Here is a 12248-nt window from a genome sequence, read left to right on the forward strand (position 1 = left end):
TATCAATACATATTTTTCCTTTTACGCTTTCAGATATTTACTATTATGTACTGCTCCCATACTACAAAAACAAAACCTGCAGGAAAGATACATTTTTCATTTCATCTTTCCTTCATCAGAAAAGTCACATCTGGCAGCTACCAAGGTACAAAATTTAAAATTGATTCAACCGCTTACTTCCACTTAGTCTGCTTTTGTGAGAACCACATTTAAACATGTAAAGCCAAACATTTTTAATTTTAAAACATGTCAAGGGCCCGGCGGCACAGCCTAGCAGCTGAAGTCCTCACCTTGAACACCTGGGATCCCATATGGGTACCAGTTCTAATCCCGGCAGCTCCATTTCCCATCCAGCTCTCTGCTTGTGGCCTGAGAAAGCAGTTGAGGATGGCCCAAAGCTTTGGGACCCTGCACCCATGTGGGAGACCTGGAGGAGGTTCCTGGTTCCCGGCTTTGGATCGGCGCAGCACTGGCCGTTACAGCCACTTGGGGAGTGAATCATCGGACGGAAGGTCTTCCTCTCTGTCTCTCTTCCTCTCTGTATATCTGACTTTGTAATAAAAAAAAAAATTTTTCTTAAAACTTATCAAACTGTATTTACCAGTACTGATATTAAAACAGTAACCACCTTTTCCTCAGTTACAAATCTCTACGTTCAACTAATTGTGTGCTAAATTTGAAAAGACAGAAAACCATCAGAACATAATTACTTTAAGTCTACAGGTCATCATAGCTAGTATAACACAGCTACTACATAACACAGATAACAAATTTCAGTTAATAATATGCAAAACTAAACACACATTATATCTTGAGATTTTAGTCAATTACATGATGAAAGAAATTCAACAACTCTAAAGGCAATTAATTGTATTTTCTATTACTAAAGAAAAGGCCAGAAATTTCCTTTGACTTGAGAAATGATACACTTTCATGGAATCTTACCTCTACAGAAACCTGAAACTGAATGATAAACTTTCAACATCTGTCTAAAGTAAATTTTATCCCAAGCCTGTATAAGTTGCAGTGGTATTCATATTACAAAGCTAATATCAGAGACCAGCATCATGGCGATGCAGGTTAAGCCAACACTTTCAATACCAGAGTGCTGGTCTGAGTCCTGCTGCTCCTTTCCCAATCCAGCTTTCCTGGTGATGTGCCTGGCCCAGGGGCTTGGATACTTGCACCAACGGCCAAGACCCAGCAAAAGCACTCAGTTCTTGACTTTGGCCAAGCCCAGCCCAACCCTGAAGCACTGTGCCCATTTGGTGAGTGAACCAGCAGTAATCCTGACCCTCAAATTAATAAATCCTAAATTTTAAAAAGCATATTTTCAAATATATTAGTTAAAAGGCACTTAATATAAATGTGCAGTTTCTCATTTATAAATATTCTAAAATAAGCTGTAATAACAGTTACACAATTCTGTAAACACACAGTTATTCAATTACATACTTCAATTACCTTTTTTTCTTGTTTGATTTTCTTGATTTAACATTCAACCTTAATAAAGCTTTTTAAAAAGGCAGCTCAGATGTCCAACAGCATTAAACCCTAGAACACTGCTCTGGATGTGACAAGTACAAAATACTACTCTTTCAACACACCTCCCCATCCTCACAGATGTATAGGCAACAAACCATACATAAAACAGCCACGGGCAGAACTGTGATTACCATACTACCATGTGTTTATATTTTTAAAAAACATGTGGAGCCAGTGTTACATGTGCCAAGAGAATGGTAAGGCTACCATTTGCAATGACAGCATCCCATATTCCAGGTTCAAATTCCTGTTGCTCTGCTTCCAATTCAACTTCCCGACTACTGTGCTTGGATGGTCCCAGACCACAGCCCAAGTTCTGGGGTCCCTGCGCACACATGGGAGACTACAATGTGGTTCCTGGCTCCTTGCTCTAGTCTGCCTCATGTCCACTACGAAACAGCACATAATTTCTTCCTTTCAAATACATCAATCAACAATTTAAAAAAAAATAGTGTAACCCACTAACCCAATGGTAGTGCCACCTTGCCATCCTAATATGGGACATCAGAGTCATAGCTGCTCCACTTTCCTATTCAACTCCCTGCCAATACGCCTGGGAAAGCTGTGGAAGAAGGCCCAAGTGCTGGGATCCCTCACCCAAGAGGGAGACATAGAAGTTCTGACTTCTGACTCTCCCAGTCTTTCAAATTATAAATACTTTAAAAAAAAAAAAGGCTACAGGGCCTAACTAGCATTACGGCCCAGTGTGCATGCCAGGATCTCATATGGGCGCCGTTCTAATCCCAGAAGCCCCACTTCCCATCCAGTTCCCTGCTTATGGCCTGGGAAAGCAGTAGAGGATGGCCCAAAGTCTCTTTACAGTGTACCAACATGGAAGACCCCAAAAAAGTTCCTGCTCTTGGGTTGGACTGTCTCAGCTCCAGCCATTTCAGCCACATGGGGACTGAGTCAGAGGACAGGAGATCTTTCTGTATCTCCTTCCGTCTGTAAATCTGCTTTTCCAATAAAAGTAAATAAATCTTTAAAAAATAACCTACACTGGGCCCGGCATAGTAGCCTAGTGGCTAGATTCCTTGCCTGGCACATGCCGGGATCCCATATTGGCGATGTGCATGTGTCGGCGACCCCACTTCCCTTCCAGCTCCTTGTCTGTAGCCTGGAAAGGCAGCTGAGGACGTCCCAGGGCCTTGGGACCCATGTAGTAAACCTGAGGTTCCTGGCTCCTGGCTTCAGATCAGCTCAGATCCGGACTGTACAGCCACTTGTGGGGAGGGGTGGTGAATCTGTCTCTCCTCTCTGTATATCTGACTTTCCAATAAAAACAAGTAAATCTTTCGTCCAACAACTCACCCCCCAAGGGCCAGAGCTGCACCTACCCGGAGCCAGGGTCCCAGAGGCTCTTTCGGGTCTCCCACACAGGTGCAGAGTCCCAAACTTTTCAATGGCAATCCACACTTACAACAGACAGGTCTGTCTGTGCACCAAGAGGGAAATGCAAGGGGAATGACAGCAGGGCAGCCAACTACTATACAGCAAAAATACCACCAAGAAGAACAAAAGGTGATTTACTACATTATTTCTAAAATTTCTTCACTATCCATGTTATTTTTTAAATTAAAAAAAAAACTAAAATTAAATGCCTTCTGTGTCTAAACAAAAGAAATCAGACTTTGGAATATATCATAGTATATTGTATAGTATCACATAACACTGAATATACTATAGGAGTTTCTGGGTAAGAGAACAATTAGACTTGAAAACACTCCAGCTACTGGGACTGAAGTGAGATTAACTAAAAATGATAAATGGGAGATGTTTGAACTATTCTATCATTTTCACAGTTACAATGGTAAAACTTGCCAACATTTATTAAAACTCATTACATACACACAGCAAAAGAAAAAAGTCTGTAAAGTAACCGCAATTTAAAATCCAAATGGCTAAAAATATAGTGTTATGTGATGAGCCAACTTGTTTTGTAAAACCACCGTTTTATGGTGGGAAAAAAACTGAGCACCACTGTACTACTTCAAACCCACTATTTACACCCAAGAAGGCAGACTCATTCAGGGAACTATCAAAAGACAATAGTAAACTTAAATACAGACCTAAAACCCCACTTGCTTCAAATCCAAGGCTATTTACACTTCACCATGACCCTTTCAGAGTTCTCAACACTACAACTTCCACAAAGTACATGTACAAGCCTATGATTACGGCAAGACATGAAATTCCCAACGTTGAAAAGCAAATATTTGAGTACACACATGTAGCTAGCCTACTTCTCAACCTATGGATGAGGACCGGTGAGCAGCGGTGTCAGTGGGAGTCCCCACACGATTTAGTGAACCAAAGGGAAAAAAAAAAATCCGAGGATCCAGACTGCAAATGATGGTGTCAAGAATATCTGGTACAGCAGGCTAGCAACACAAAACTCAACATGACAGGAAATGTTACATCAAAATCATCACCAACTTTTCAATCTGCAGTGGAAAAGCACACACCCCCTTGCACAAATGCACAGCCTGTGAAGATTTTCCACTGGGAAAGAGGATGGTAATGGTGAACTCTTCCAGACATTAAAAATGTGGGTCTGTTCCTTCTTCACACCTTTGAGGCAGCTAATAACCAGTCTTCCAGAGAAAAAGGACCAATAATTCTATCTATTAGCCATTCAAAGGACCACTAGCTTTGAACAGATAACAATGTTTTTATCCATTCAAAACGCACTTGGGTGGGTTCCCTGATAAAGTTTTAAGCCTGAAACGCTAATGTTGCTAGCCGCCCATTAGTAAGTAGGTCTTAGAAAAAGACTCCCTTACTACTTTATGTGAGCCATCTAACAGAATTTCAGCTTGTTAGAAGCTCAGAGGGATCCCAGATACTGGTGTTTTACTATGCCATTATTCCCACGTGACAAGCTAAACCAAACCCACAGGGCTCATCAGTAAACCAAGAAAGGAAAAATAACAGCAGTGAAAACAGGAACTCGCGACCACCAAGTAAGAAGAAATTACTCATGGCATAAAGGTACGCAGGCATGAAGAATTGGCTCTGCGTAGGCACAATACTCCTGTATTACAAGGTCCTTCGTAAAAATAGCCAGGACTCTCAAACATCCGAGAGGCTGGCTTAGCGAGAGTGACTGACAGACAACAGCTGGGGAGTTTGTATTGATCTTGTAACCTCCTGGCACACTTGGGGAGAAAAAGCAGAGCTGGGGAAAAGGAGCGTCGTCAGGGTAGACGTGGAGGGGAACCGTTGTTGTTAAGATATTCAATTCCGTGACCTTTTCCGCTAAGGTCCCGAGCAAATTCCTCTACTCTCCACCGCTCTCGTGTTTTCCAACGCGATTCCCCGGGAACGCGTCTCCTTCCTCCAAAGGCAACAAACACAAAGAACCTCGTGAGGTGAAGGCAGAAAATGCCCGCACCTCACGGAATGGCTGGCCAAAGGCAAAAACAAATAAATAAACAAAAACCAACCAGCTGCCACCCCTACCCACCTCCCCGGGTCGCTTCACATTTTAAATCTTAACTCGAAAGCCGAAAACTCTCGGCTTCAGTAACAGAGGGGCTTAAGGCGCCGCCCAATTTTCCAGGCCGCACACACACAAAAAATTATTTCTTCTTCAACCCGCCACCCACCCCCCTAGGTTTCCTACTTTTCTCTCCTCAACCTTCAAATCTCCATCCGGGACCCCCCTCCTTCCCAGCCACTTCAAGATGTGGCGGTCCCCCCCCCGCCCCCAAGCCCTTAAAAAAAAAAAATCCAAAGGTGAATTCCTCACATTCCGCGCGCACCCCCTCGGGAGGGCCGCGGGGCTGGGGAGGGGGCGGCGGCGCCCCGCACCTCCCGCCCGGGCCGGCCGTGACCGCACAAGCCCCCCGCCGCCTCGGCCGCCCACCTCCCCGCGCTCGGGCCTGCTTCCCGGGGCGCTCGCCGCCGCCGGCAGCCATTCGGCCCGTCCTCGCCGGCCGGCCAAGGGCGGCGGCAGCGACCGACCCCCGGAGAAGCCTCTCCCGAGGAGCCAACAGCAAGAGGCGTCCGACGTGTTGTTTCAAAACATAACGGAGCCCCGGGCCCCCGAGACCGTTAAACCGCGGCTGGAGGGAGGAGAAGCCAAGGACCCAGAAAAGCCTCTGCTGTGGCCTCCGCCGCTCGTCTTCGACCCCGAACCCCACACTCGGGGACCACCCACTGTCTCCCAAAGCCGCTCCGGCCCCCGGAAAAGCCGACAGGGCGACAGAAGGGTCAGTACCTTATAGAAAGCCCCGTTGGAGCCGCGAACCTCCACCGTCAGCTCCGCCATGTTGGAACCGCAAAGGCCGCTGGGAAGAGATTCTAGAAACTTTCCAACCAGAGGGGAGGCGGGGGGAGGGGCGTGAAGGAGGCGGGGGGAGGGGCGGGGAACACAGGGCGGGGATTGGGATCCCCCGCCCCGCACCCCTGGGGTCTCCGCGTGCCGCCCCGACCGTCCAGGTGGGACCCCCCTGCGCCGGCTCCCTCACACGCCCTGAGCTCCGCCCGGCGTCTCCGACGCCCGCTTCTCCTCCCGACACAATCGGCCGACCTCTGGCGGCCGCCCCTGCAGCCCCACCCCGCGGCGCCCGCCGCTGGCCGGGCTCGGGTGCCCTGAGCTTGAACCGTCCTGAGGCGTCTGCCAGTCCTGGCAGCCCCCGAGTGCCCCGGAGTGGAGGAGCCTAGCGGGGACCAACTTTTTGGGCTTTCCAGTTGCCCACTGGCACGCTCATCTCGGGAGGAGAAGAGAGGCAGAAAATAAAAAGTGCAATACTAGTCTCTCTAGTGGGCTTTCCGCTCACCACAGCTCCACACTCCCTCGAGCAGCTTGCCCAAGCGCTCTCCCCACCTGTTACCACTTCAGCTGTTTCAACGCCAGCGTTATTTTCAGCGTAACTTAGCTGTGTTCACAACTGGAGCCGACCTGAAGGTAACACCCCTTGTTAGAAGTAGCAAGGGAAACTTTAGAGCGGGAAACCACTTCCCCTACTGCAAACCGTGCCAAAGCAGGACTTTCCTGCCAGAACCTGTGCGGGTTCTGGAAGCATAGGTCCTTTGTATTAACCATTTTCATCATCGGTTGTTTTTGTTTTTTTTCTCCCAAAGCAAAGCCTTTGGAAATAGTAATGGTAGAGACTCTCTTATATGTATGTTGTTAGGTTTGTTTTTCTCTCTCTTTTTTTTTGTTTTGAACTTTTTTTCTTTTTGTCTTTTCACGTATCAGTTTGACACACACGCGCAAATGCACAGGACATTTGATGAACACTCCAGCGTCTGCAGAGGTTCAGTATTAGGGTGGGAGGAACTATGGCAAAGGGGCTCACCATTCTTCTGCACAGCTTTTTTTGTTTGCTTAATCTTTTTTTTTTTTAAGATTTATTTATTTTTATTGGAAAGTCAGAAATACAGAGAGGAGGAGAGACAGGAAGATCTGCGTGACCACAACGTCTGGTTCTGCGCCAAATCCGAAGCCAGGAACCAGGAACTTCTTCTGGTTCTCCCATATGGGTGCAGGGTCCCAAGGCTTTGGACTATCCTCGACTGTTTTCCCAGGCCACAAACAGGGAGCTGGATGGGAAGCAGGACCACTGGGATACAAACCAGCATCCATATGGGATCCTGGCGCGTTCAAGGCAAGGATTTCAGCTACTAGGCTATTGCACCAGGCCCAGTAAATCTTTTTACAAGGTTCATGTTGTAGTGTGTATTATTATTTATTCCTCTTTGTCATTTATACCATGTATGGCTGTACCATATTTTACTTATTCATTTAGCAATTGACAGACATGTGGATCTGTTCTGCTTCTTAGCCATTAGGAATAATGGTGTTATGAAGATTCCTGACCAGGCTTCCCTAGATATGTTTCATTTATCTTGGAAATGGAACTTTCATATGCTTAGAAATGCAATTGCTGTGTCCTGTGGCGAGTTCGTGTTAAAGTTGTGGAGTCATTGCCAGACTCTCCCACGTTGGCTTTATAGTTTACATTCTCACCAACTGTGTATAAAGGGCCTAGTTTGCGTCATGAGATTTTCTTTTTCTTACTTGTTTTCACCTCCCTTACATTGTTGTTTTTTTATTTGTTCGTTTGCTTGTCATTGTAAATTATTTCAGTTGAACTGTGAACTGGACACAGGCCAATGCATTCTACATTGTCTGAACTCTGAAAAGGGTTGGTCCTGTGTAGGCCTTGCGAACTGAAAACATGTGGAATACAGTCAACACTTGATTTCTAAAGCCAGGTGTACTTCAAGACTTCCCCAAACCTGCTGAGCTTCGTAGCAGCCAGTAACTCACCTAGGATTCCTCAAAATGTAGAATGTCTGCCCCCAAACACAGTATTTTAAATGATTATGCATGCTCTTTTGTGACTTCTTTTTATTTCATTTTACTTTGAGATTTATTCACTTGATTGAAAAGCAGGGTAAAGAGGGGGAGGGGACGGAAATAAATCTTCCAGCTGGGGTTTACTCCCCCAAAGGCTGAAGCAGCTGAGGAGAGGCCAGGTCTATCCAGGTCTGTCCAGGTTCGTCCAGGTCCTCAGCATGGATACTAGGGGCCCAAGCGCTTAGGTCATCTTCTGCTGTTTTCCTAGGGCCATTAGCAGAAAATCATATGGGATGCCAGCCTTGCAGCAGCTTAAACTACTGCATCAAGCCAGCCAGCTGTCCAGGCTGTTCTGCTTCATGCCCCTGTATGTGCGTCTGGGCATGCTGTCCACTACACAGGCATCAGCAATAGAGGAGGCTCAGTGTCGCTACATGTGCCCCAGACCACACATATCCTGTCATTTTTTTCCTTGGCTGGAGTTGGAGTCCAGTGGTCCAATTGGGCAAGTCTCACAAGAAATCTTTCCTGAGGTGACACTGTGGGTGCGGCAGCTAGTACGGGGTTCTGTTCAGCCCCAGTTCCTGTGCATGCCAACATGTGCGGCAGTCTATACCAGTCTGTACTGCATCTCCTCCAACTCTTGTTCACACGAAGGAGAGCTGCAGCTTAGTTCAGCCCAACCCACCCCCAGGCCCAGCACAAACATGCACTGAAAAGCACAGTCGCTTTGTCCAGGCCTGCCTGCCCCAAGCCCTGGTTCTTATGCTCACCAGTGGGAACTACAACCTGCAGAAGAGTGCCCACAGTTCCCCTAATAGCCCTACTCCCAGCCCCAGATCTTGTGCTAACCAGGGGGTACTGTGGTTCACATAACTTGCACCCAGTCCTGGTACCTGTTAGTGATACTACAGCAAAGTCTGGTTGGCCTGAATTTGTTTTGGCTCTCACATGTGCTGTCAGATGCAGTGGCTTAGCCTAACCTGGCCTTTCCCCAAACCCAGCTCACATGCAATCTGACAGTGTTGCAGCCCTGCCCAGACCAGTCTGCCCCCAGTTCCAGCTCTCATACTCATCAGTGGGAGCCGTGACCTAGGAAGAGAATCCCTGAAGTTCCCTGCCAGGTTTTCCCCCAGCCCCACATCTTACGCATACTGGGAGTTGCTGTTGCCCAGTCTGGCATGGCCTACCTTGCCTCAGCGTTCACCAGTAGGTGATACAGTCTGGCTCTATCCAGCCTACCACCAATCCTAACTTATGTTAGCAGTTGCTGCAGTTTAGCCCAGTTCAGCCAGGCCCCAGTCCTGACTCTCATGTGAACTGGCAAGTATGGCCCAATCTGGCCTGACCTATACCCCCATCCTGCCTCTCACCCTGCCAGTGAGCCCAGCCTGACCCTCCATAAGACCTAACCCACATGTATGGCAACAGATACTGTAGCCCAGCCTGGCCTGGTCTGTGTCCAGCCTTGACTCTCACATTCATTAGCATGAGCTGCAGGCTAATAAGGAAGTTCCCTCAAGTTCCTCTATCAGACCAGCTCCCAGCCCTGAATCTCATGTGCAGCAGTAGTGTTTGATCCAGCCTGACAGGGCCTTCCACCAGTCTCAGGATTCCCCAGTGGGTACAATGGCCTTGCGTGACTGGCCAGCACCCATTCTGGCTCTCAGCAGCAGATGCTACAGCCCAGCCTTGCCTGACCCATGGTCACACATTGCTCTCATGTGGATCAGTGGGTGCCACAACCTAGCTCAGACCATCCTACATCCACTCTGGCTCTTGTAAGTGCTAGTAGGTGCTTAGGCCTAGCCCAGTCCAGCCCACCACCAGACCTAGCCCACAGAGATGCCAAGGAGTGCTATAGCAATCTTCTGACTGGCCTGTCCCTAGCCCAGATCTTGCATTCACCAGAAGGAACCACAGCCAAATGGAGTCCCCTTAGAGTCCCTACCAGATCCCAGCCCTCATGGTGCATGTGCCAGCAGTGCTCTGATCCAGCCTGACATAGCTTCCCTAGTCTCAGCATTTGCCAGCCAGGCTACCCCCAGTCCCAACTTTCTCCAGTGGGCGCTGCAGCTTAGCACTGCCCAGCCTGCTCCCATCCTTGCCTTTCATATGAACCAGTAGGTGAAGCAACATAGCATAACATGGCTCATACCCCATCCTGATTCCCACTCATACCAGTGGGTGCTGTGGCTTGACCTAGCTCAGCCCATTCTGCCGCTTGATCTAGTCCACACACATGCTCATGAGTCCTGTTGCCATACCTGGTCTGGCCTACCCCAGCTCTAGCTCCAGCTCCCTTGAATTCCCGAAGTTCCCCTACTATGCCCACTACCAAATCCAGATCTTACATGTGCCAGTGGGTATGAGGCCACTTCCAGGCATAGTCCGTCCGCAATTCCAGCCTTTGCATGTGTGAGTGAGTGCTGTAGCCTGGTCCACCCTTAGACCTGATTTTCAGATGCACCCACAGGTGCTGCAGCCTGGGCTAACCAGGCCTATTCCCAATCCCAGTTCCTGTATCAGTGAGTTCCATGGTGACGTCAGGCTTGTCCTATCACTACCACCCCCTGCTTTTGTACAGAGTGAGTGGTTAATACAGACTCATAGGGTAAGCCCACATATCCCTGACAGAATCTCCCCCTAGTCTTGTTCTCCCATGTGCCAGTAGGTATCATGACCCTGCCTACGTGGACCAACCCCTGGCATGACACTCACCAATGAGTACTGAGGCCTACCCCTGCAAGGCAGACCCTGTAGCCCTAGCTTTCATGTGCACTGGTAGATGGTAAGCAATGCCTCCTAGTCCAGTCCAGGTCTTCCACATGGGTGGGTGCATTGATCTGATCCAGTCATAGCCCCTGTTTTCTCTTCCTTTGTAAGCCACGCAGCTTCACCTCCCTGGTTTATCTACGAGTTTGGTGAGCCGTTCCATGGAAGCACCCAAAAGTCATTCCACACCTATAAAGCACACATTCTCGGTGGTTCCCACACATCCCCAAACTCCCTTCCCTGGGCAATCCAGAGCTCCCCACCTCCCCTGCCAGCATATAAGCCCCTGGCTTGTCTTCCAGCAAGGGCTCACCTGCCCCCATCCCACATATCTTTAAAATAGGCAACTGTAATGGCACACTGATATAGTTAACACAAATTTGACATGAACAAGGCCCAGGTACTGGTTGCATTTCTCCCTGCAGCGTAACTCTTGCCTAGTTACAAGGTGACCAAGGCTATTGCCTACAGCTCAGGTTTAAATTTCCAGCTCAGGAAACCTGCAAGAAATCAAGTTAAGAGATAACTAGATTTCCCAAATAAACCAAAAGTCATGTTAATGAATCTCCCTGAGGCTTTATTCTTAATCCTTACAAAAAGTAAACTTGAAGTGTTTTTTTTATATTAAATCAGTTTTGTTTTTCTATTGTTATGCCTTATCTTCTCACTAAAGGAAAATAACTTTGAAATGACCAATTTGCTATCTATTCTTTATTTCTGCTTTATTTATCACATCTGTGTCTACATCCAAATTCTTAGGCTCAGTCCTGAATACTTTTTACAGAAACAAGTGTTGCCCAAGTAAAGCCAATTAAGATCTTTGAATTGTTTTAGTAACTGTTGGCAATGCCACGTACCCGGAGCCCCGAGTCGAGCGGGAGGGACTAGGGTTATGAGACAGACAAGACAGACAACACACACAACACACACAACACACACTGAGGCTTATTCTTGTGAAGTGAAGTCTTTATTCAAAGTCGAACTCTCTTATATAGTTTGTTTGGCCCCTCCCAGGATCTTCCCAATGGTTAAGCAACACCTAAACTCCCCCAAGGACATGCAAAAAGGGGAAGCAGGAAGGAGGGAGATTGCAGTCAAGCCACAGGCTAAATGTATCAGGCCATGATTGCCCTTCCTGTTACACCTTTGAGAAACAAGCTGTGCTGTGGAGTTAATCCTTGGGAGACCCGGCCATTGATACTGTCTGTAGCAGGACATTTTGACCCTAGAAGGTCAGTGAGAACAGGATTACAATTAATAGGATAATGGTTGATAATAGTTGTATGGAAACAACTGAGTGGCTACCATTCATATAACTAAATGGATATGGATAGCATGTGAATGAGAACACTTGGTGGAATATACAAAACAGAAGAGTTCCAAACAAAAGTATAGAAACAGTTCATGGGTTTTGTTGATAAGCTCAATACCTCCTCACTTATCCTATATGATCCTCAGTGTATAAAGTCTAATGCCATTAATGAATTTCAGCTTTCCACCATCAGTTGGAGTCCAGACGTGTTATTATCAGCTCCAAGCACCAAGTCCTTCACTGCAGGACAGTGACAAGACGCTGTCTATACACACCACTGGAACACAAAATAAGAACTGAATGTAT

The 12248-nt window shown here is 47.4% G+C and overlaps 1 protein-coding gene across 8 annotated transcripts in view; it reads right to left on the reverse strand.

The window, feature by feature from the left end:
* The window catches only part of FXR1 (FMR1 autosomal homolog 1), a 70884-nt gene extending 64898 nt beyond the window's left edge, over positions 1-5986 (reverse strand). For all 8 annotated transcript variants that reach the window (XM_041002991.1, XM_041002990.1, XM_041002987.1 and 5 more), the window contains exon 1: positions 5768-5986. In XM_041002991.1, the coding sequence (XP_040858925.1) occupies positions 5768-5818 (51 nt within the window). In that variant the 5' untranslated portion in view covers positions 5819-5986. The remainder of the gene's footprint in view (positions 1-5767) is intronic.
* Positions 5987-12248: the final 6262 nt, after the last annotated feature.

The sequence above is a fragment of the Ochotona curzoniae genome, unplaced genomic scaffold (genome assembly GCF_017591425.1).
Source record: "Ochotona curzoniae isolate NIBS_2020 unplaced genomic scaffold, NIBS_Ocur_1.0 scaffold_2587, whole genome shotgun sequence".
Lineage (NCBI taxonomy): Eukaryota > Metazoa > Chordata > Mammalia > Lagomorpha > Ochotonidae > Ochotona > Ochotona curzoniae.